The sequence below is a fragment of the Lithobates pipiens genome, unplaced genomic scaffold (genome assembly GCF_037356315.1).
Source record: "Lithobates pipiens isolate NorthernLeopardFrog02 unplaced genomic scaffold, aLitPip1_a1.2 Scaffold_8, whole genome shotgun sequence".
Lineage (NCBI taxonomy): Eukaryota > Metazoa > Chordata > Amphibia > Anura > Ranidae > Lithobates > Lithobates pipiens.
Window position 1 is genome coordinate 238,200,877 of NW_027507903.1, and position 26,729 is coordinate 238,227,605.

The 26,729-nt window shown below is 41.8% G+C and overlaps 1 protein-coding gene across 1 annotated transcript in view; it reads right to left on the reverse strand.

The window, feature by feature from the left end:
• TRHDE (thyrotropin releasing hormone degrading enzyme) overlaps positions 1 to 26,729 on the reverse strand; it is a 1,116,537-nt gene that overhangs the window by 559,647 nt on the left and 530,161 nt on the right. The window contains exon 5 of the mRNA XM_077468366.1: positions 16,412 to 16,525. Within this exon, the coding sequence (XP_077324492.1) occupies positions 16,412 to 16,525 (114 nt within the window). The remainder of the gene's footprint in view (positions 1 to 16,411; positions 16,526 to 26,729) is intronic.

Here is a 26,729-nt window from a genome sequence, read left to right on the forward strand (position 1 = left end):
AGCTTGTCTTTATTGTGTCTCTGGAGAGTGCTGATAAGCCAGTTGTAAAGGTTTTGACCAGGGACTTGGAGAGCCTCTATGTTCCTCCAAATATTCTATAAGTGGTGCATAAACCCTGATTTGAGCTCTGCTAGTAACGTGGCAATATAGTAGTCATTAACGTCAGTATAGCTCATACCTCCTACTGATTTCTGCTTAATGAGTTTGATGTGGGAGCATCTTGCTCATTTACCTTGCCAGACAAAGTGGCCTAGTAATGACTGAAGCTTCCTAAAATAAGATGTGGGTATCGGGATAGGTAGGGACCTAAAGAGATATAACAGTTGTTGGCGTTTAAGCATCTTGAAGGCAGCGAGTCTGCCCAGCCAGGAGAGAGTAAATTTGGAGATATGTGATAATTCCTAATGTAAGGAACACAATTTTCCTGAAATAGGGATTTGGAATTGGATGTAAGTTGCACTCCTAGGTACGTTATGGCTTGTTGTGCCCAGAGGAGGGATTGGACATCAGAAGGTACATTGAGGCCTAGTATGTAAGATTTAGGATCATTTACCTTATAGTATGAAATAGAACTAAACTCCATCAATGTTGATTACACTGCTTCCAAGGAGGAAAATGGGGTGGCTAGCAAAGGCATTATGTCATCGGCAAACAAGTTAGTTTTGTGTTTCCTATAACCAATTGTGAACCCCAAAAAAATGTTTAAGTGGGAGTGGACTTTTTGAGCCAATGATTCCATGAGAAGGTTAGAAATAAAGGGGGATAGGGGGCACCCCACCTCAACATGTACCATTCAATATAGGAAAGGGTGTAGAAAGCAATGCTGAACAGTAGACTTGGGCTGATGGTTTAATATAAAGTGCCATGATTGCAGATAAAATAAGATAGACCTTGAAATCCAAGGGAGAGATTTGATAGCTTTATCTATCTCTTGGCTTGTGAATGGGGAGTTCAGAGCATCCAGATGCAAATTAGTCAGAGTAATCGAACAGCTTGCAAAAAAGATGCTATGGTAGAAGAAGAGGGTTGCTTAGTATGTGGGTCATCCTTCAAATTGTATAAGGAATTATTGTATGCATTAAATGCATTAGCTATTTCCTAGGGATTGATCGGCTTTTCCTTAGTAAAGGGGTGGTAAAAGTAAGGGATGGCCATTTTGGTTCACTGGCCTTTAATTTGGATAAAAGTTTGCCTGCTTTGCTGCTGTTGGCATATAAAAAGATTTTAAAATGCCTGTGGTTGTACTCAAATTGGTCTAATAACAGAAACTGGAGTTCTAAGTGGAGGTGGCCTAATCTGTGTTTCAGATGGTCAGTTGCCTGTTTTCTGTTCAATGAATCAAGATCATGGATTTCTTTTAAATGACTGTCAATGCACTGCAATCTTTTTCTCTTTGCTCTAGATCCCTGTTGAAAAAGGATGTTATGCATATAGGCTTTATCGGCTGCCCATACCATAGCAGGGTTGAAAACTGTGTCTTTGTTGGTCAAAAATAATTCCTCCAGATGTTCCTTCAGAACGGTACAGTAAACGGAGGTTTGTAGAATGTGGGTGTTCATGCACCATGGAAAGGTGGGTGAGGAATGAGGAGAATCCATGATGGTGATTTTTACAAGAGAGTGGTCCAACCACGTGATCAAGTGAATGTGGGAAGTAGATATTTTTTGGAGGGTCCACTAAAAAGGTATAATCGCGCTCTGTCACATGTTGACATCTCCATATGTCTTCTAACTGGTATTCCTTCAGAAAATAATTCAGAGAGAAACTATATCTCGATGGAACAAAGAAGTCCATACTGGTGTTTGGGGTTACATTGAAGTTGCCACACCAGAGATGAAGCTTTTTTTGAAAAGCATCTATATTCTTTTATGTTTCCGCAGGAAGAAATGATGATGGACATTGCGTGCATAAATGCTGACTAGCATATACACAGAGTTGCTGAGAGAGCACACAAGGATGATAAAATGTCCAGCTGGATCTAGAATGCTGTGGTGTACTTGGAAGGAGAGAATAGATTTAATCATCATCAGTACACCCCTTTTTTGGAGATAGCATTGCTTGTAAAAATGTGTGAGAGCTAGCTGTGGGAACATAAGTGTGGAGAGGAGGCTCTAAAGTTCATCTCCTGCACACAAAGGGTGTTGTATTGGGTCTCAATAGCTAGTTTTCAAAGGGAGGATCACTTTACCAGGTGATTGAGGCCATTTGTGTTTATGGTGAAGAATTGAATAGTCATATTCAGTGGTAGGATACAATTGCAGATATAACTATAAAGATAATTGATAGAGGTATGGTGTGGATCTCAGTCAGGTGATCAGTCTGCTTCTAAGATATCCAAGATAACAACTAAGGGTATGCTCACTGAGATATATGCATATGTTGGATGCTCAGAATAAAGTTAGGCCAAAAGTGTGTATGAGCATTAAAAAAAAAAAAAAAAGCAAAAGGGAAAAAAAGAGTAATCAGATCACCCAAAAGAAAGAAAACTGTGTGACTGGAAATAAAGAAATAAAACCAAAAAATACAGGTAACAAACTATGAACAAAGCAGTCATAAATAGGCTCACAATTGAGTGCTGCGTATTTACTTTGTTATATAATGGGAACATTTTCAAATATGCAAGACAGTGCCATAAAACCATCCAGGATTTGTAGGCAGTTGTGAATCAGGAACCTCATTTAGCATTGTGTGAATAACGGGTGTGCTGAGGAAGTTGCTTGTCAAGAGGCAATTTGTTAGGTCTGCGATTTAGCCTGGAGCTTCTGAGATTATACCCCAAGAGTGAAGACAATGCAGCCCCTCAGCCAGGGTGGTCAGGGCATATTCTGCGTCATTGTAGGTGATCAGCAGCTTTGTGGGACTGAACCATTGATTGACTATGCTATGGTTTCTCAATGCTTTGCTGACCATATTAAGCTCCCTGCGAAATTGAAGAGTGTATTACAATAGGTCCGCAAATATTTGAAGGTGCACATATGGATCAGGCAAGGACTGCATGTGGCTAGACTTCTGCATTAGTTGTTCTTTGATGTGGTAAAAGAGTATGAGCAGGATCACGTCTCTATGAATAATATCAGGTAGAAATGGTGGATGCGATCTATCACTAGTTTCACACTTTTGAGGTCAGGTAGCAGTGTTTTGATCAGGCCTTTAATGTAGCTGGCCAGCAAATGTTTTTTCACTATTTCCGCAATACCCCTGATTTTAATTTGATTACAGCATGACCTGTACTCCAGGTCCACCTATTTCCATTTGATCCATGCCTGCTATTCTAGATTATCCTCATGTGCATCTCCCAAGTCATTAACAGTTGCAGCAAAATCCCCATTTTATTTTCAATATAAGAAACTCTGTAAGTGACTGAGGACAAGTCAGAATGGAATTGCTGCATTATAACTAGCATGTCATTTTGTAATGAATTTCTTAGGGAGGTTAACATCTTTTTGAGAGTGGTATCCAATATAGGTTGGGCGTTTGTAGGGAATGCATTGACATACCAAACTTTCTGACACGGTTGTCATATAGACAACACAAAAGGCTCCACGTAGTGTAAAATTGTAAAAAACATTTATTCCACATATACTAAAAGTTGCACTTACATCAGAGATGCATATAAAGCGCCCTAAAATTGTATGCGTCAGCTGGCACACATACAACAACCCGTCCTTCTGGGACTCGAGGGTTAGGTTGACCTCAGCGTATCGCCTTCCCTATGCATCTGGTCACACGTTGACATCGCCCAGGGACACGGGTGGAATGCTGAACCACCACTTTATATACATTTCAAGCTGATCAAGCCTTGGATGGCCGTAGCAAACAATTATATTGAACTATGTCCAAGCCTCATTTTCAATTACAAAAAGGAGGTCAGTAATATCAGTAATATATAGAAAAATCATGATGGATATAAATTTCTCTTACTTGTGGTTGCCCATACAGACAAGTACATGACACCAACAGGTGATGTCTCCTCTGTTTATTAAAACCAATAAAAGCCTATATTAAAACGAAAATGGTTTAAACAGCACATAAACAGAGCTGCTCCCTATAAAACTACATAAACTTACATTTTGGGTATAGTAATGGGTTTAGGGAGTTTGATTCTCTGTTTTGGGGTAATCATGAGAAAATCTGTCAAAAAATGCTTAATTTCCATTGAAGTGGGTTGATCAGCATGTCCCTCAAGTGCAAAATGTACAAAAGAGTAAAATATCCTAAATATGTTAACTTTCCCAATCCAGGCTCTAGAGTGGGATGCCCTGTTTAGTATTCAGATAAGGATTTCTTTAGCCTTCCATTGTTCTACTAATGTGGCCAGAAATACTCTGGGTTTGTTGACCTGGGAGCAGGGGTGTTTCTAGGTGGCAAAAAGACCACGGGCTTCAGCCCAAAGTCCGAGGCCGGGCACGGGGGGGGGGGGGGATTAGTGGAGCAGGGTTGTGTGGCGGGGGTAAGCTCACTTGCTGGTTGCTGTATGGCTTACCAGTGCCCATCAACGCCTGACTCACTGCCCTACCTACCTCACCAACATACACTGACCTACCTACATTGACCTACCTACCCGACACACACTGACCTACCTGACATACACACACTGACCTACCTGACATACACTGACACACAATGACCTACCTGACACACAATGACCTACCTGACATACACTGACCTACCTGACATACACTGACCTATCTGACACACGCTGACCTACCAGACATACACTAACATACACGGACTTACCTGACCCACACCGACCTAACTGACACACACTGACCTACCTGACATACACTGACCTACCTGGCACGCACACACTGACCTACCTATCTGACCAGGAGACAGACTTCATGTATCCTGCAGCAGCAGCTCAGCCATGGTGTGTGGTGTGCCCATCATCACAGCAGGCAGCCAGAGGTGGAGGGGATAGCTGAGCAGGGATCGGGGATCTCACAGTCATGTGGCGCAGCGGGCAAATTGTAATTCCCACCTTCTGGAGCCTGCAGCACCTATGATGGTCGTCACACGTCCCGCAGTCCCGCCATTGGACCAATGGGACATCCATCATAGGCGCTGCAGTAGTATAGGACCTGCTATGTGATTCGGTCAAAGTCGTCCACACTTGGCAGTGCTTGGGATAAGATCAGTCCCCGCTCGGCGGCGCTCAGGGCAAACAATACAATTGTGCATGCCTGAGACCCGGGGCTTTTTGGGGAACCATTTGGGGCGCCAACCCTCCCCAGCCCCCTCCTGATGCCACTGTCTGGGAGTAGTGATTAAAATCCCACTTATGTAGGCTTTGTGCATGTTTTAAAGCACAATCAACTCACCAGACTTATTAAGGCAGGTCACTTTTTGAAGTCTTGTCTTACCTGTCCAGGGAACGCCCGAACCTTGAGGTCCTGTTATGGACAGACCTTAGGTGGCGTTGTTTCGTCCCCAGTTATCAGTCTATTATGCGTATCTCTTAATGCCTTTTGGCCTTTGTAATGCCCCACCAGTTTTCCAGGAATTTATTAACCATGTCCTCCGAGATTTGTTGCAGTTATGTGTGGTGGTTTATCTCAACAATATCCTCATATTTTCCAAGTCCCTGGAGAGCCAGCACACAGATTCCTGTGGTGTGCTTCAGAAACCAAGAGAGAACAATCTCTATTGTAAATTGGAGAAGTGCAAATTCCATCATGAACTTGTTAAATTCCTGGGCTATGTCATTTACACTGCTGGTTTTTCGACGGACCCAGAGAAACTTTCAGCAGTTCCACAGGGGCCCCAACTCATGGGTTTATGTCCTCTGCAGCGTTTTCTTGGCTTTGTCAACTATTAGGAAGTTGATTTGTAACTTCTTGTCTCTGGTAAAGCCCCTGAATGATATGACCAGAAAGGATGGTAAAACATAGAGTTGGTCTCCAGAGTCTATTAAGGCCTTTAAGAGTCTCAAGGCTGCCTTTGTTTCTGCTCCTGTGTTGGCACATCCTGATCCTATGTTACCTTTTATCCTTGAGGTTGATGCTTCTGAGACTGGAGTTGGCACCCTTCTGTCTCAACGTCCTGATCCTATGTTACCTTTTATCTTTGAGGTTAATGCTTCTGAGACTGGAGTTGGCACCCTTCTGTCTCAAGGTCCTACCTCAGAGCGCTATGCATCCTTGTGGCTACTTTTCGAAGAAATTGTCACCTGTGGAGTGAAATTACAAGATTGGTGACAGAGAGCTGTTAGTAATAATTTTAGCCCTGAAAGAATGGAGACATCTCCTCGAAGGTACCACTGTGCCAGTTCTCATTCTTACTGACTATAAGAATCTCACATTCTTGTCTGAGGTGAAACACCCCTCTCCCAGAAGAGCACAATGGGCTCTTTTCTTGTCTAGTTTCAACTACATTGTCTCATTCTTACCGGGCACTAAGAATGTAAGGGCTGACACTTTGTCACAACAATTTTCCTCCACTTCCAAGATGGAGTCGATTCCAGTTCCTGCGATTCCACCTGATCATATTCTGGCTACAGTTTGCACCAGTCTCACTTCTCCTTGGGGTGACAAAATTCTTGCTGCTCAGGTCCATGCTCCTCCTGGGAACCCTTGTGATTGCTGCTTTGTCCCAGAGAGCCTCTGTACTGCCGTGCTCCAGACTTACCATTCTCCCAAGGATGCTGGCCCCCTGAGAAGAATCAACTCTTTTGGGCCAATCTCAAAGAGAATAAACCAAGACAGGATCTTATCTTAGGATACTCCTAACATACTGTATGTAAATAATGCCCACGCTAAAATGTAAACAACAGAGAAAGATAGACAGCAAGAACAATGAAATCCTGACCAATCACTGGACGATACGACATTCTATGTATGCAGCTTTCTATGTAAGGGGAGTGCACTCTCTGATCACCAGGGCAATGAGCATAGCTGTTTAATTTCTTTCTTAGAGGATAGCAATAAGTGAGAATAGCCTTTGTAAGTAATTTAGTGGTGATGTTCTCTTGGGATTTTGGTCACTGCCATACATTTTCCCTCATTTGTGCAGTGACAACTGAGGTGTCATCAAGGCACTGAGGCATAGGGTTCAGGCAGTGATCCCACCTGCCTAGCTGCAGCTATAAGTGTTTTCTTCATGTGCTAAAAGTAAATTCTTGCCAAAATATCCCTGGGTACATTAACCGGTTCCCGACCAGCCACAGCAGTTATACTGGGGCAGGTTGGCTCTCATGGGCGAGGCATCGTAGCTGTACGTCAGGCGCGTGGCCACCTATGGGGTGCACGTGCATGCACCCAGTGCACCCGCGGCGATTGGTATTGCTGCAGAACCCATCAGTATCCACACCCAGGCCAATGATTTTTGGCCTGGACCTGGTGATTGGTTATGGCAAATGGGAGACTGTCCCCTGCCTGTTTAATGTAAACACAGGCGGGGGAAGTGATGTCGTCTCTCATCCTGGACTCCTTTTCGGTTCCAAAGCGCAGAGAGAGGACATCCAAATGTGAGTTGCACCAACACTACACTGACACAGTATACATAGGCACACGGCCCCCCCCCCCAAAAAGTTTACTCATTCACTCCCTGTCACAGCGTCACCAAGTGCAATTTTCATATTTTTCTTTGATCACTGTACTGGTTTCATGTGTGAAACTAATCAGCATTAAGGCAGTTAGTAGTAGGCCCAGATAGGTTTAGGGTACCCCCTAAGCCTCCCTAATAAAGGTTTAACCCCATTATCACCCCCAGTTAACTCTTCCACCCCCTGTCACCAGTGTCACTGATATAGTGTACAGATCTCTTTTCTGATCACTGTATTTAGTGTCACGGGTGACGCTAGTTAGCCAGTTACTGTCACCGTCAAGTTTTTATAGCATCAGGGTGCCCACCATATAATTGTTGAATACAAGTTTAACCTCCTAATCACCCAGTGGGTGACATCAGTTAGGTTTTAGTGTCATATTAGTGCCAGTAGTGCTAACACCCACACACGCACCATACACCTCCCTTACTAGTATAGTGTCTGAACAAATCAATATCTTTAATCTGATCTGATCAGATCTATACTAGCATTCCCAATAGTTTAGGGTTCTCAAAAATGCAGCATTAGTGGGATCAGCCCACCCAAGTGTAGTATCAATTGATCATTGTCACTTACAAAACACATAACTGCAGCATTTGCAGAATCAGGCCTTATCCCTACAAACGCTAACAATTTTTTTGGTAGCGATTGAAACAGGCACTGACAATCAGGTGATCTTTTTGCCTGTGAGTTGTACTAGTTGTACCAGTAAATTTAGAGGCCACAATGTCTGATTAGAGGTACATTAGTGAAAAGGCCTACACATTTCTAAGCAAGACAGATGAGAGTGAAGAGGAAATCACCCATCTGTCAGATTCAGATTCAGAATATGAACCGGTAGACAGCAGCAGCCGGACAGATAGCTCTGACAACAGAGTTGTGGTCTCTGCTAAGGTCAGGAGTACTTGACCCCATTCTTTTGCTGTTGAGGTGCAAGAACTACAGGGCTCCCGGATGGAGCAGAGAGCCAGTACTAGTGCCGCTCATCCTTCTTCTGAACTGGCAAGCACCATCGGCCTAGTACATCCTGGTCGTATATCCAGCACTGCAGTAACACTTGGTGATGTGGTGAGTCCCATGAGTGAAGTTCAAGCGGGTGTGGTGGCTAGCACAACTAGTGTCCTGCAGCCACCAAAAAGACAAACACAGGCAGTCAATATCTTTGTGCCCTTCCCGTTGCATGTGCCAATCCTAATTGGGAGCCCACCACTTCTGCAGTGCCTGTACTTCCCCCATTCACTGCCCAACCCAGAATTCAGGTGGAAACTGTTGATTTTACGTCACTTGATTTTTATTCATGCTATTCATGGACGATCTCTATAGATCTATTGTACATCAAAACAATTTGTATGCTGGTCAATTCATCAATGCTAATCCCCAGTTCACCCTTGCCAGGGATTGGAAACTTATTACAGTTTCCAAATTTAAGACCTTCCTGGGCCTATACCTCCTTATGGGCATAACTAAAATGAGTGAGTTGCAGCCATATTGGTCCACTGACCCAATTCATCATATGCCCGTGTTCTCTGCCTCCATGACCAGGACATGATACAAGCAAATCTTGCAGTTCATGCATTATAATGACAATGAACTCTGTCATTCTCGTGGTGACCCTGGATATGATCGGGTCTACAAAATTTGGCCCCTCGTAAACCACTTCAACCAACAGTTTGCAGCCTTGCTTACTTCCGATAAAGTTGTCTGCATTGATGAGTCCCTGATTAAATGTTCTGGCTGCTCGTCTTTCAAACAGTATCTTCCCTGCAAGCGTGACAGATATGGGGTCAGAGTGTATGAGCTCTGTGACAGGGCAACAGGCTATACATATAGTTTTATGGTTTATGAGGGAAAAATAGTCATGTGGAGCCCGATAACTGTCCAGACAACATAGGGAGTGCTGGTAAGATTGTGTGGGACTTGGTGTAACCCTTATTCGGAAAGGGGTACCACTTGTACATGGACAATTATTACACAAGCGTGCCACTTTTTAGTCACCTATTTGATTGTGGAATTGGCACATGTGACACTGTGCAATCTAATCACTGGGGCTTCCTCCAGCCGCTTGTAGATTCCCAACTTAGATGGGGGAAAGAGCCTGCTTAAGATGAAATAATTTGCTTGCAGTGAAGTGGAGGGATACATGAAATGTTTTTGTTCTATCCTCCCTTCATGCAGATACGTCAGTTGAAATTCCAATGGGGGCTGGTGGTGTTGTGAAGCCCCTCTGTGTCCATGAATACAACCTTAATATGGGAGGGATGGACTTCAATGACCAGATGTTGGTGCCATACTTAATTGCCTGTAAGGTCTGACGCTGGTATAAGAAAAGTGTCCGTATAGTTATTCCAATTGGCTCTGCTAAACACTTATGTGCTACACAAAGCGACAAGACAAACTGGATTCTTCCTAAAATTCCAGGAAGAGATCATCATAGCCCTTCTGTTTCCTTCTGCATGCGAGAAATTTTCTGTATGTCCTCCCTGGTAACCCTGCCCAAAGAAGATGTCGTGTCTGCAGAAAATGTGGATTTAGGCATGACACTTGCCTTTATTGTCCCTCCTATCCTGACCAACCTGGTCTCTACATCGGTGAATGTTTCAAACGCTAACACACACTAGTGGAATATTAGCATAGGGTACAGCATGGCACAGTCCTAGGGCAACTTACACAGGGTCTTGAATGATGTGATGACCATCACATTTTGAGTGACCCTAATCTATAATGTTTACAGTTAAGCCCTGTACACACAAGCATAATTTCCGACAGAAAAAGTCAGATGGGAGCTTTTTCATCGTACATTCCAGAATGTCTGACCGTGTGTACAAGGCATTATTCTCGAACACTGCTGTGCTAGGGTGAAAGACTGCTCTGCCATTTTAGCACCTTAAGAAATGAGATAGGCAGTCAAAAAATAAAAGCTGCGTAAACTCCATAAAATGTACCCTAGTTTGTAGACGCTATAACGTTTGCACAAACCAATAAATATACGCTTATTGAGATTGTTTTTTTACAAAAAACATGTGGCTGAATACATTTTGGCCTGAATGTATGATTAAATTGAGTTTATTGGATTTTTTTATAACAAAAAGTAGAAAATATCATTTTTTTTCAACATTTTCTGTCTTTTTCTGTTTATACTGCAAAAAATTTAAATCACAGAGGCGATCAAATACCACCAAAAGAAAGCTCTATTTGTGGGGGAAAAAAAAGGATGCAAATTTTGTTTGGGTACAGCATTGCATGACTGGGCAATTACCAGTTAAAACAGTGCAGTGCCAAATTGTAAAAAGTGCTCTGATCATTAAGGGGCCAATTTTTCCAAGGCTTAAGTGGTTAACTGGGAAATGTTTAGGCTCAGAACCATATGTGCCCTGCCAATCATAAATCCTAGGCAGACTGTAAATTTAAACATCTGCGTGAAATAATGCATTAACTCTGCTTGTGTGACTTACATAGGAACCCCCCATATCATATTATAATTCTGTGACATCTACCCTCTAAATCCACAAGCTTATTTTTTATTCCATTTAAATAATTTTGTTGTTCTTTAGGGGGCTCCCCTAATTTGTTATTGGTTGTTGCAAATTCTCCTATTTTTCTTTTTACGTGATCTGTGCATTCCCCTAGCTGATCAATTTGCACTTGGACATATCTTGCTGTAGTGAGCATTTTAAAGAAAGCAACATGTCATTCAAACCAAACACTCTCGGTGGCTGGAATGTCAGAAGCAGGATTAACAGATGTCAGATTGTGCAGTCTGCTGCAAGTGTAGTGTGCCATTATTTTTATTTACAGGGCATTTAGAAGCTGGAGATGCCAAGGGAAATATTGGCTCTGATCTGTTAGGAACTGTCCCCAAAGTTTGATCAGTGGGTTGCTAAAGAGCTGTTCCTTGAAGCAGGGAGGGATTAGGGAGCTGCAGCTGCTGGATGGACCACTTCCATTTTGGGAATGCTGCAACCCTGCTGCCACAAAGAAGTCAGTCAGCTTGTGGGGCTTCCCCTTGTGGTATAATCTCAGGTACATCCTCTAGGCCAGTTATGGCGAACCTTGGCACCCCAGATGTTTTGGAACTACATTACCCATGATGCTCATGCACTCTGCAGTGTAGTTAAGCATCATGGAAAATTTAGTTCCAAAACATCTGGGGTGCCAAGGTTCGCCATCACTGCTCTAGGCCCTGCAAGGTAGAGAGCTGCTTCACATTTTAAGATGCTGATGAAAGTCATCATGAGCCATTAGGAGTTTAGGAGAGCTGGAGGTAAAAGTTTAAGTGAACCCCATCTTAGCCTCTGTACACGCGATCGGAGATTCCGATGGAATGTTTCCTATCGGACCGTCTTGTCGGATATTCCGACTGTGTGTGGTCTGCATCGGACTGTTTCCGTTGGAATATCCGACGGACCAACTTTTCCAACTTGCCGGTAAAATTTTCCGACAAAATGCTCCTATCGGACATACTCCGATCATGTGTAGCCTACTCCGACTGACAAAGTGCCACGCATGCTCAGATCAAATTCCTAGACCAAAGCTATTGGCTACTAGCCTGAACGTAGTCCCGTCCTAACGAAATAACGTCATCACGTTATGTACAATCGGATTTTTCGACAACTGAGTCCGACCGTGTGTATGCAACATCACTTCCGAACCTCTTCCGGAAATTAATCCGTCGGAATTACTCCGACGGATTTGGTTGTCGGAATCTCCGACCGTGTGTACAAGGGCTAATGAAATTAATCCGTCAGAATAACTCAGACGGATTTGGTTGTCGGAATCTCCAACTGTGTGTACAAGGGCTAAGACCTTTCAAGCCACAATTCTTGAAATGCTATCTTTTATCATATGCTTATTAAGTAGTTACAACATTATCCATTGTGTATATATGTAAAGGATTTTAAAGAAGGGGCCCCTATTGAATACAATTCCTGCAGTATGAGCCTACTGAACATTTATTTCACCTTTGGTTGTTTGCGATTTAAAGTATTAAAACATTAGATATACACTTTTTTCGTGAAAACGACACTCCTGATACATCGTTTCAAATGCAATGGGAAGCGCACAAATGCGTCGTGAGGGGGGAAATGATTGCTATTGCGGCGGCAATGCGAGCGGAAAAACGCGCAAAAATGACAGCCTTACTCGCCAAACTCAGAAAACTGGAAGCGCAACACAAACGTTCCTTAGCATTAGATACCCAAGCGGAACTTACAGAAACCCGCACTTGCATCCAAGAAGAACTAAACCGTCAAGTCAAAAAAAAATATGTCTTAACCCAGAAATTATTTTATGAATCGGGGAATAAAACAGGTCACCTTTTGGCGCAGGCGTTGCGGGTAAAAAAGGCTAGACACACAGTTCACCAAATACGATCCCCGACGGGCTCGGTACATGAATCGAACTCCGAAATAGCCCGAGAATTTGAAAACTATTATGCTTCCCTATATAACTGTATAGGATGTTCAGGATACCACTCAGAGACAGGAAATGCTCCTAGCTTATCTCCAAAATATACCGGTGGGTAAAATCCCTAAAGATGTGGCAGACTCGCTAGAGGCCCCGATCTCCCCCACGGAATGGGTACAGGCGGTAAAGCAAATGAAACCAGGTAAAAGTCCGGGCCCGGATGGGCTGACGGCCGCATATTATAAAGTCTATATGGAGACCCTCCAAACACCCTTTCTCAAAGCGTTCAACACTTCTTCTCTATCTGGAACTGTTCTGAAGGGACTGCTTGAGGCACATATAACGGTCCTACCAAAGCCAGATAAAGATATTACAAAAGTAAGCAGTTATAGACCTATATCTCTACTAAACGTGGACGTAAAAATGTTCTCAAAAATCCTGGCAAACAGGCTTCTCCCCCTTCCCCCTTCTCTTATTTCTGCAGACCAAGTAGGTTTTGTCCCTGGTCGTGAAGCTAGGGACAACACAATCAAGGCCAGCAACCTGCATCATCTCATCACTCAATCTGGGCAGAAGGCCCTGTTTTTATCTTTGGACGCGGAGAAGGCGTTTGACAGAGTAGCATGGGACTACATGGCAGCGGTATTGCGGAACCTGGGTCTGGGCCCTCACATGCTCAATTTGATAATGTCCCTCTACTCAACTCCATCTGCGAGGGTCAGGGTCAACAATACTCTGTCAGACGCCTTCTCCATCCAAAACGGAACGAGGCAAGGTTGCCCTCTCTCTCCAATACTTTATATTTTAACTTTAGAACCCCTTCTACAAAAAATTAGGCAAAATCCGGATATTAAAGGTGTACAATCCCCCCGCAGAGAATTTAAATACGCTGCCTTTGCAGATGACATCCTGCTATTCCTCACCGAACCTATGACCACCTTACCGGTTGTCCTCAAGGAATTTAGAGATTTTCAGTCGATAGCCAATCTCAAAATCAACTTCACCAAGTCGTACGCCCTGAATATATCTCTTGGTAAAACCACGCAAACGCAGTGTGAGCTCAACTTCCCCTTCCACTGGAGGAGTGATCATATCCCTTACTTAGGGATCAACATCCCTGCAGATTTGTCCAACCTATACGTCAAAAATCATTTACCCTTACTATGTAAACTAACAGACGATCTCGTTAACTGGAATAAACCCACGTTTTCGTGGTTTGGCAGAGCTGCCGTTCTAAAAATGAATGTACTTCCCAGAATGTTGTATGTGCTTCAGGCAGTCCCAATAAAAATGCCCGGGACCTTCTTTAAATCTTATAGGACCATATGCTCCAAATTCTTATGGGGGGTAAAACACATAGGATAAACTTCAAACAACTCACTTACCCCAAATACCTGGGTGGGATTGGCCTCCCTGATATCTACAATTATTATAGGGCGATCCATTTATCCAGAATAGTGGACTGGAATGTCCACAGTCAATAAAAGAGTGGGTCCCACTGGAAGCATCTTTCACTGAGCTTTCTCTAGCTGCCATCCCTTGGTTAGATCAAGCACACATTCCATCTAACTTACGCCAACACCCGTTAATAGGCCCCACTTTAGCATGCTTTAAGCAAACTTGTTCCCAAACAAGGCTGTCTTCGATCCCAAGCCCCCTCACACCAATTAAATTCAATCCTGACTTTCCTCCGGGAATGTTTCCCCAGTTCCTTTCCGATAGTTGGTCAAGGGACCACGTGCAAGCTTACCATTTCTTTGATTCCGGTATGCTTCGCTCGGCTTCGCACATTGCAACCCAAATGGACAAAGCACCCATACCCCCTTGGTCTTTTTTGTTAATCGCTCACTTCCTGAAATCGCTTGATAGAAATTCAGTATGCTCTAGGCAACTAACTGCATTTGAAAAGCTGTGCACCCAAACTGTTACACAGAGACACCTGATTGCTTCCACACATAACCTACTATTCGAAGACGTACTTCTTAGCTCAGGGAAGGCTTGTAAAAAATGGGAGATGGACCTTTCACTAAATATCACAGATGATCAATGGGAAAACATATATAGGAATATTCACTCAGGTTCCCTCAACGTGAATACGCAAGAAAATGGGTTCAAGATACAGACTAGATGGTACCGTACCCCTGCTCTTCTTAAAAAAATATACCCCTCCACTGTTAATATTTGCTGGAGGTGCCAGTCAGATACAGGGACGTTTTTCCACATCTGGTGGACGTGTCCGTTGCTACAGACCTTCTGGAAGGAAGTCTGTCAAATCACGTCCCAAGTGACTACCTATCAGATAGACGCAACCCCTACCCAGTGCCTTCTTCATCTATCTCCCCTACCACACTGTACCTATCACAAGTCTTTAGCAATGTTCATGCCTAATGCAGCGAAACAATGTATCCCAGTCCACTGGGGTTCCTCCAGAGTTCCCACTCTAAAGGAGTGGTTTCATAAGATTAATAAAATGGCGGAGATGGAAGAGCTGATTCATATATCCAAAGATACAACCCAAAAATATAACATAACCTGGACCTGCTGGAAACACTTTACAACTTCCCCAACATATACCAGAGTAATGACACAAGCAAGATCATAAGTATTGCTTTGTAAAGCGGAATGCCCCTCAAATCTGGAAAAATTGTATTTGAGGTGGGGGAGGAGGATGTGTAATTAACTTGGCAGAAGGCAAACTCCTTGCTCATTTCGGAAGGGACCTATACTTCCCCTACCCCCCCCCCCTCCTTTTTTTTTTTTCCCCTTTCCTTCCCTTCCCATACCCCTTTTCTGTTTCGAGGCTCACCCTATCTTTCTCTATCCCCCTCTACCCCACACCTTCTTTGGACCTTTCATCCCTTAGATTACCGAGCCGTACACCTTATCATATAACCTGCAGAAACTTGGATTAATAGATCACAATCCATATGAAGACCACCCTATTGGCAACAACTAAATGTCATCAATGAAATAAGTTGAAATATGTGTTATCAGCATTTTACAGTATACACTGCGAGCCCCACATAACCTCCATGTGCTGTCAGAGTCCCGGGCCCTAGGTGTGTTTTTTTTTAAATCTTTTTTAGGAAACATCGAAAGAATATCGAATCTAGATACCACACAACATTTTCCTATGGTAATGGGCGTATAGATCCTCCCTCCCTGGGTCCTTAGTTGTGATTAGGATGTTTCATCTGATTTTTGGGAGATTGTGATTTGACTATATTGCCTTGCTTGTAAATGTAAATGTTAATGTATATCTACTAACTTCACTAGATGTATGCGAATTTAGCTGTCTTCGCCTTGAAGATGCTTGTTTCTGTAAGACCGGACGGTCCATCTTTTTTTTTATTTGTTACTCATTTTCCTATTTGCTTGTATTGTTCCCTTTTTGTTTTTACTTCCCAATAAAATGTTTAAAAAAAAAAATAAAAAAAAACATTAGATATGAAAAAAAAGGCTTACCATGTTCCATCCTGGATAGAGGTAGTCTGTTCCAACAAATTCAAAATAGTGAGCAAGTCCTTCCTTTAACCACACATCTTCCCACCATACTGGTGTAACCAGATCTCCAAACCACTGCAAAGATAAGTAAATAAAGTCAATAAGGCAATAAGTGTCATTAAAATGTTTGTAAACCTAAAAAAAAAAAAAATGCACTATGTTTTTAAATTAGTTAAATATGATTTATCATGTCAGTATTATTATTCTACCTGCTGATGTTCTATCTTACCTGGTTGATCCTGCTGGTGCTGCTCCTCTTAAAAGTAAACTGACCACAGTAAGCATGACAGCAGATCCATGCATCCATGGTCAGTTTTTTGTGTCATCCCGCTAAAGATACAGGCAAGCTTCGCAGCAGCACAGCGTGTCTGTAACCTATGTAGTCAGTATACAGCCATGAACCCCCCATCCCTCGTACATTGACTGACAATGCAGTCTCTTTCAGGAGGAATTGACAATATGTTGCTGGGTGGGTCTGATTGAGTTCCATTGCATGGAAATGCAGAAGCTCAGCGGCAACTACATTTTCTGTAATGATGTACATGCCCCATTGCTGCAGAAGCATTAGCAATCATGTGACTTGCACTTCTGAAGCCAGACAAAACTATAAAGGCAAGGTTTAAAAAACAAAAAGAAAGTACACAGTCAATATACTGTAGGCTTAATTTTAACTAAAATATTTTATCATTAGCAAGGTTCACAACTACTTTAATACTGTTATATGAATACTGCAATAGTATTTTAGCTACAATTAGTACTTTGTAGTTGTGTTTATTTAACATGTGAATTGTGAAGTATAGCATCAAAGGTAAAAGCATAGAACCAAAATAAAAAGTGGAATATTTAATAAAAATAATAATCTACTTTCAAGCTACTTTCATTTTACAAGTACACTTGGAGAAAGAATAATTATATGTTCAGATTTTTTAAATCATTTTTAATGTAAATATTATGCCACATTTTAACAATGTTAATACGCATTCCTAATATTTGTTTGTAGACATACATAAGTAATAGTACTATAATGAACATTCTTCTATGTTGATTTGAATTCCAAGTAAAAAAAAAAAAAAACACTATTTTATGGCACAAATTGAAATAATTAACCAAAACCTTAAAAACAGAAATGATAATACAATTTCTGATAATTTTTTTTACTGAAGCATTAGATTACATTAACATTAATAATTATGTTTTCACTGTTTAGTTGGATGTTTATACACCCCTAAGTGAGTAAAGTTTGTAAATATGGAGATACCCATTAAAAAATACCAATTTAATTTCAACTGAAGTAAATTAAAACCTTCAAGGATTTTAATAGAAGTGGAGAAATGAGCACTAATCTGTTAATTTACAGCAATGACTTAACAGTAATACACTGTGGGAAAAAAATAATAAAGTGGTTAATAAAGACGGATGTGATATAAAAGGTTAAATACAACCAATTTCTAGTAAAAACTTAGTTGAAAAGTTGAAAAGAGCTGTGTACACTGTAATCTCTGGTATTTAATGTTAAGAAGAGAAGGAGATACAAATCAGTATTATCAACTATCGATCAATGATCACCTGTCATCCTTTATTACATATTGTTTCACTCATCCTCTATTAATCATTGCTCATAACTAGGGATGATCAGAGTTTGGTTCATGAATAAATTCAGACCTAACTTCAGCTGTACAGATGTTTGAAATAAAGCTGAACTTAAGGGACATTGCACTGCCAAATGTCCTATAATGCATCACAAACAACTGTCATCTGTTTTTCAAGTGTATCTATTGTCAAACATTAAAATGGTATATTCATTTCCACATTATATTACATTTATTATTGGTCTACTAATATTAGTCTGAATGATCTTGAAGTTTGTAAACTTACTTTGTAATGATCCCTATTAATTTACTTTCCTGAGTTCTGTGATACAAATTCACCATGCCCTGTGAGTAGGCACTACTGTGTCACACATTTCACAGAATCTGCCTTTTGAACTACAGAGGTGCTGAGAGGAGGAGTTTCAGGAGGCAGAGTTATTACGGGAATCACTGCTTGCAGACAGCAAGATACCATGGGATATCTAGTCCTTAGAAATTAGAAATTGCAAAGCATGCAGAGAATCTAGAAAGTTCTTGAAAGGTGATGGTCACAGGCAAGGAGTACTCACATCAAGAAAAGAAATGTTCCAAGTAAGCTTTATTGGATTGTCAAAAAATATCTATAGTTGTAATTGCTATTACAATGCTGATCTTATAAAATTAAAATGTATGCTGTGACTCCTTCAACCACCATACCCCTACGCCAAGTCTGTCATTTCAAATTTTATAAAACACAAACAGTGAAGACATTTAACCGCTTGATCGCCCTTGGTGTTAACCCCTTCCCTGCCAGTGGCATTAGTACAATAACAGTGCATATTTTTAGCACTGATTACTGTAAATGTCACTGGTTCCCCAAAAAGTGTCAAGAATGTCAGTTAGGTGCCTGTTCTGTCCACCACAATGTCACAGTCCCGCTAAAAACCACTAATTCTTGCCATTACTAGTAAAAAAAAAAATAATAATAAAAAAATGCCATAAATCTATCCCCTTTTTTGTAGATGTGAAAACTTTTTCGCGAACCAATCAATATACACTTATTGCAATTTTTTTTTGATGAATAAAATAGTTTTTTTTAATTTTTTTGGGAAATGATTTATAGCAGAAAGGTCAAAATTGTCAATCTTTTTTGTTTATAGTGCAAAAAATTTAAACCGCAGAAAGGTCTATTTGTGGGTAAAAAAGGAAATTGATTTTGTTTGGGTACAGTGCCGCATGTCTGTGCAATTGTCAGTTGAAATGACGCAGTGCTGTATAGCAAAAAATGGCCTGGTCAGGAAGTGGGTAAATCCTCCCGGGGCTGAAGTGGTTAATGAGTTTTAGTGCACATAAACTCAATATAATACCCAATTTTTCAGTAAAATAAAAAAGTGGATGTTATGTTGAGTAAATGAATTCCTCACATTTCACACTTTAAAATTATGCATGCCTGTGGAGCAGTGACAAACTATGGTACCTTAAAATCTCCATAGGCGACATTTTAAAGGTCTTTACATGTTGCCAGTTTAAAGTTACACCGGCAGCCTGGCACCAGATTTATTGCTTTCTCTCTCTAACGCTTGTGACCCATACTGTATCTCAAATGTGTGGTGCAATCACTGTTTACATATCTGTGCAGCACTTACATATTTGGTGGGACAGGAACACTTTTTTAATTTTTTGTTTTTTACACAGTTTTTTACACTATTTTTTTCCGATCAAGTTTGTTGCTATCACAAGGAATGAACAACATCTCTTGTGATATTAATAAGCATGATAGGTCCTCTTAATGGAGAGATCTGGGGTTTATGTGGCTTCAGTCACTTGATGCTGCATGCAGACAGCCCATTCATTTTTGTTGGGACACAGCACCTGCAAGGACAGCGCTGCTAGTTGTTATTTGACAGTCCTGCAGGTGCGGGTGAGCTGCATCCCAACTGAAGTGCATGAACTGCCTGCATGCAGCACCAGGAAGCTGAAGGAGTTAATTCACAGGCTAATAGTGTCAATTACTAGTGGCAGTGCCTGTCTGAATGAAGCATTATTGTAATTGTGTATACTTCATCCTTTAGACCCCTTTCACACTGGGGAACTTTTCAGGTGTTTTTGCGCTAAAAATAGCACCTGTAATGTGCCTGAAAAGCACCTGAAAAGCGCCTCTCAAGCCACCTCAGTGTGAAAGCTCGAGTGCTTTCATACTAGGGCACTGTCCTTGCAGGACAGGAAAAAAGTTCTGCAACTTTGGAGCGGTGGAGGAGTATGAAAGTACTCGGGCTTTCACACTGGGGCACTGTCCTTGCAGGACAGGAAAAAGGTTCTGCAACTTTGGGGCGGTGGAGGAGCGGTGTATACACCGCTCCTCCACTGCTCCTGCCATTGAAATCAATGGGCAGCGCTGCCGAAGAGCCTGCAAAGCGCTTCGGCAGCTGTGCTTTGCGGGCACTTTTAACCCTTTATTTGGCCACTAGTGTGGGTTAAAAGCATCCCGCTAGTGGCCAAAAAGTGCCACTATAACAGCGGTAAAGTGCTGCAAAAACGTTAACACTAATGCCCCCCCTCAGCCCCAGTGTGAAAGTAGCCTTAAGCCGCGTACACACGGGCGGATTGTATGGCCTACTTAGTCCGTCATACAATCCGACGGACAGTCCGTCCTACTTTCGAATGAACGGACTTGACCACACACGGATGCACAAACAGTCCATCGAAAGCTTGCACGATGACATGTACAGCATGTACGACGGGACTAGAAATAGGAAGTCCAATACACAGCAATGCAACCTTCCGCCGTGTAAATCCTTTCTGAGCATGCGCCATTCTTAGTCCGTCGAACTAGCCTACTCACGAGCGGATTGTCCGCTGAAACCAAAGTATGGCGGACAGTATTACGGAAATTCCGAAATACTTAGTACGCCAGACTGCACGCTGAAAAAGTCCGCTGAAGCCCACACACGAGCGGACTGTCCGCTGAAATGTGTTTCGACGGACTAAGTAGGCCATACAGTCCACCCGTGTGTACGCGGCTTTAGTATTTGTGGAAGCTTTCGGAGTAAACTTAAATCCCTAACATATTGGTGGAGTCTGAAATTATGATGGATGGGAGAAACACTGCAGTAACATTAGCTGGAAAACAGTTAGAATATGGTCGCAAAGAGGTACACACACTTATCACTTGGTAGTAAGAATCTTACCTGTATAAACAATTACATCTTAAGGCATTATGCTCTTATGAAATAAAGTCCTGAAATTATTATTCATTTATGACCAAACTTTCAGTGGATGAAAAAAAGTTAAAAAGGGGGCATGGGTAGTGTGCAATGTCCTGGACCTCCATCACACTTCGGAGGTTAACAGTCAGCAGCGACTAGCTCAGACTTTGGTTTCACCCCTCAATACGGAAATCCGCCTTCTACACATTCACTCAGGTGACATGACCCAAAAGAGGAAAGACAATTCCCGGCTTCTTTCATCAGGATTCCCAGGTAAGATGGCAAGATCATATCCATCTCCACGAGGCAGCTGACAGTCTCCATCAGAGGCTCTATTCACCGGCTCTATGCACAGAGTTTCCCCTCAAATCTCACCATCTCCAGCAGCTTCTACGCCATTTCAAGGAAGCCCTGATAAAACATGGATCAGGCTGCATGACCATGCTGACATCTTGGATGAGTTTGTTTGCAATTCTGACTCTAGAGAACTCCCAGATTCCATTTTATCATTCACAGCCACTATCCAGCCAGTCTCAGATACTGCACTGAAAGACATGCTGGTATCACTCAGGGGCACCCTCCACACTGATATCACGCAACTTACTAAACACTTTACTTAAGAAATGGATACTATTGGATCCAGGGTTGACCACATTGAAAATAAAATGAATGAGTTTGCCCATACCTTAATCAATTTACTAGACACACATGATGAATACACAGAGGAGCACAATTGGATTAATGCTAAGCTTGCAGACATGGAAGACCAGTCCAGAAGAAATAATTTAAAGATTAGAAGAATTCCAGAGTCTGTACAGCAACCAGAGCTCCGCTAATATGTCTGTGATCTCTTCTAAGCCCTCGTCCCTGAGCTCACTGATTCTGATATGATCATAGACAGAATACATTGAATTCCCAAACCATTTTTCCACAAAAAGTTTTTTATTGAGAGAGAATAAAGTTGTATGTACAATATATTGAACAAGTCCAGGAAAGGAGTATCCATGACAGTATTACACATTGACAGGACAGATAATGTTGTTACAGTATAGGTCATTGAGAAAGGAACTGCAGGGTACATTGAAACATAAGTAAATCATGAAGAATATAATCGCTATATGAAAAACCAACCAACCAATTGCACAACCTAAGGTGAGACACCATAGTAGAAACAAGTATTGTCATAATCGGCTGTTATCCAAGGGGATCAATATCAACAGGTCCATCCATGGTATTGAAAAGAGCATTAAACTTGTATGTAAGGTGGGGAAAGATTCATGTGTCTCTGGTGGGAGAAAGAAACATATTTTGCTGGTTATTTCGGTGTGGTGGCATAGAGACAGTGTGGGGGATAGGGGTAAGTAGATAAAGAGAACTAGGTGAGGGGGAAGGATTAGGGGAGCAAGGGGGGGAGGGGACAACTTGGGGGGAAAGTGGGGGGAGAAGAAGAAGAAAAAGAGAGGGAAGGGTAGTAGGAGACCACGCCTCATCTCAGGCTTCCTGCTTTCGGTCAGGGTGTGACAAAATCAGTTCTGTGCAGGTCGGGTAAAAGAGCATCACAGAGGAAAGTAGGACTTATAGCCTTCTGTAGTCTTGAAATGTGTCCAGCATGCCCAAATAGTGGCGAATTTCTGTATGCAGTCTTGTGAGGTGTAAATCAGTTCTTCGCCCTTGTACACACGGTCGGAGATTCCGACGGAATGTGTCCGATCAGACCGTTTTGTCGGAAATTCCGACTGTGTGTGGTCTACATCGGACTGTTTCCGTCGGAGTATCCGACGGACCAAGTTTTCCAACTTGTTGATAAAATTTTCCGACAAAATGCTCCGATCGGACATACTCCAATCATGTGTAGAGAATTCCGATCGGACAAAGTGCCACGCATGCTCAGATCAAATTCCTACACTAAAGCTATTGGCTACTAGTGTGAACGTAGTCCCGTCGTAACGAAATAACGTCATCACGTCGGATTTTCCGACAACTTTGTCCGACCGTGTGTATGCAACAGTTTCGGACAAAATCTGACGGATTTGGTTGTCGGAATCTCCGACCGTGTGTACAAGGGCTTCCATCTCCTCAATCTTTGCAATCCTAGTTAACCATTCTCTGATGGTTGGAGTGTTGGTTGATCACCAATGAACAGAAATTCTGGGTTTGACCACACTAACCATGTGCATGGCCAACAATTTATGATTGGTTTGTTTAGGTAGGGCTGTATGATGGAGGAGATATTGAGCAGGGTTATAATCCAGGGTGTAAGTGGCGACCCATGTTATTATGGAGTGTACCACCCTCCAGAATGATTGAAGCACAGTGCAAACCCACCATATGTGGATCATGGATCCTTCTTTTCTATTGCATCTCCAACAGGTATTTGGAATTGAGGGTGAGAACTTATGTAAGCGAGTTGGAGTTCTGTATCATTTTGTGATTATTTTATAGCCATTTTCCTGTATTGCTACGTTCAATGGTCCCTTATGGGCATGTGTGTGTATGGTTTCCCATTCATCGTCAGTAAAAGATATTTGTAAGTCCTTTCCCCAAGATAGCCGTGAGGATTCTGTCTGTGTGGGATGAGGGAGGGGGTCATCTTGGAGGAAAGAGTAAATGAGAGATATTAGGTGTCTTTGTGGTGCATTATGGGAGTAAAGGATCTCAAATGGTGTGAGTTATCTTTACCAGGTGTCAGCTGAGTCTTTGGAGATAAGGAAGTGTCTCAGCTGTCTGTAGGCCCAAAGGGGAAATCCCTTTGTACACGAGAATGATGTCAAGTTTTCATATTTTCATTTTGGATATCATCATGTGACCATTCCTATAATAAGAATGTAGTTGACTCTCCTGGGGGGAAGTCCGGATTCCCTCTTAGAGAGGTCAGTGGGCTTGGTTGTGAGGATATGTGGTAGGAAGCTACTGCTTTGCTGAAAACTAATAATGAGTGATAAATAAGTGGATGTGTCTTGATGCATTGGGGCCAATGTTTTGGTGAGAGAAAAGATAGAATGTGTATCAGATTACTCATGAAGGAGCTTTCCAATGTGACCCAGGTCTTCCCCAGTTCATGGGCTTTCCAGTGTACCACTCTAGTTAGGTGGCATTCCAAATAGTATTTGTGGAGGTCTGGTAGGGCGATTCCACCCTTTTGGTACACATCAAGCGGGTGTATTTAATGCGTGGGGTGTTCTTTTTCCAAATAAAGGCTGTACATGCTTTTTTATACGATGAGAAAAAGGAGAAGGGTAAGATAGAGAAGTTGGGGAAGGACTATCATTTTTATTAGGGCCAAGCGCCCAAACCATGAAACATTGAGATTGGCCCAGTTCTTCAGATCTGACTGGATTTTTGACAGGGCATGTAGTAAGTTGTGGTTATAGAGGTCTGTTATTCACCTGGTGATTTGGATGCCAAGATAGGTAATAGCTAGTGGCTGTTCTAAGGCTTCAGCTTGTTGTGGGTGATTGGTTTGGGGCAGTATTGGGCTAGGAAATCTCTCATTTGTGATGGTCAGTCAGGTGTAATAGATGACCCTGTGGTGTTTCGTGGTAAGTTGTAAAGTTTAGAGAAAAATTAATCAAAGTGTGTGGCTATTTCTTCATTTTTAGAAAGGAGTGTGCCTTGGTTATCTTGAAGATGGTGAATTATAGATGAAGTTTTAGCTGCCTGTATTGTGCGGGCTAACAGTCTCCCACTTTTATTACCCTGCTCGTAGAACACTTTCTGCTTGTGAATGTATCGGCGCCTAGTGCATTTCTCTAGCTCGTCCATCAAAGAGGAGCGAGCGTGTAAAAGGCGCTGTAGTGTAGTTTGTGAGGTTGAGTGTTTGTGGGCTGCTTCAGGTCTGTTGATTGTATTGATGAGCAATGTAATCTGCTCCTGATGTCTCCTTTTAGTGATAGTTGTGTCTTTGTGAGGAGGAGGAGGAGAGAAGAGCGATCCCTGTCTGTGGGATCGGATAGAAGATAGAAAAGGCATGAGGGGAGTAAGTGTAGAGAAAAAAAAATAGGGGAGGGGGTAGGCAAAGGTAGTTTTGTGGACTGCAGAGCGTGAGCCTCAGTAATTAAACTGGGTTACTTATATGTAGAAAACAAAAAAATGCACTAAATAAAAATAAATAAACTGAAAATAGTGTACAGCAGCTACATATAAGTGTGACAAAACTCATAAATGTGATGAAGGAAAAATTGTAGCGCTACAAAGTGGAAAACAAATAATGTGCAAACACAAATAAGAGTCCACTGAAAAAGTCCCTCTTAGATCCTGATTGACCACCGAGACTCGGAACACAATCCCAGAAGAGGGGAAGACAGTAGGTAACTTCTGTTAGATACGATAGTGACATCCACAACAATCAAAAAAGATGGAATACTCTTACCAGAGTTGTTGGACCTGTATGTCAGCGACACCAGATCAAAAGAGCTTGAAGCGAGAATCGCTTAGAGAGGACTAGTTGTGTAGGATTTCCCGTTGTCAGAAGTCATCTGAATAGTTCGACATTCCACAGCTCGAGTCTCCAATGGCTCAAAGTATATGTTCCTCTGGTCCCTCGCAAGGCCCAAAAGGCAGGTAATGTGCAAAAAAACATGAAAAAACTAACTCCCAATAGTGTAACTCTGAGAGTACAAAATTGATTTTTTATATCCAAAAAATACCAAAGAAGTGACGTCGGAATGGCTACAGCTGCCGTCACATCACTTCCGCCATCAATCCGACGGATTGCGTTCCAGGAGGTGGAGAGACCTGGAACGCAAATCTCGAAAAGCGGAAATAAATCCGCCCATGTTAATGCTATTATGCTACAAGTGGCCAACATGGCCAACAGGGCCATATCCATCCACATCCGGGAACAAAGAGACCCAACAAAAAAAAAAAAAAAATGCCACTAAAAATATGGTAATTAAAAAAATATATATATATATATGTATATATATATATATATATATATATATATATATATATATATATATATATATATATGTGTATATATATATATATATATATATATATATATATATATATAAAGACCCCCCAAATATACATTTAAAGGGCCAGTACATAAATATATACACACAGGTATAGTTGCAAAGAGGTAGAAAGTTTCTGTCTCAATGGAACACCATAAGGCAAGACTTCCACCAACAGCAACCAGCCTCTAAATGTAAATGGTATGTCAAACCATTTAGCGACCATAGAAGAAAAAAAAAAAAAACAATGGAAAGGAGATTGGAATAAATCCCTTCTCCTAATTAGAAAAGGAATGGATTTACAAACTAAACTAAAAAGTCACCATCAGTTGATTGTGTAAAAAGTATAAAGCTTGGGGCATAAATATAATTTTGATAAGATTGGTCCTGCCCATTAGAGACCCATTAGAAACCACAATTTATTCAAACTTAACTTTATCACTAAAACGAGCCAAAAGAGGAATAACATTTAGATGGCAGTAATAAGCGAGGTTAAGGAAAATCTCAATACCAAAATATTTGAAAGAAGTTGTAATTTGTACAGGGC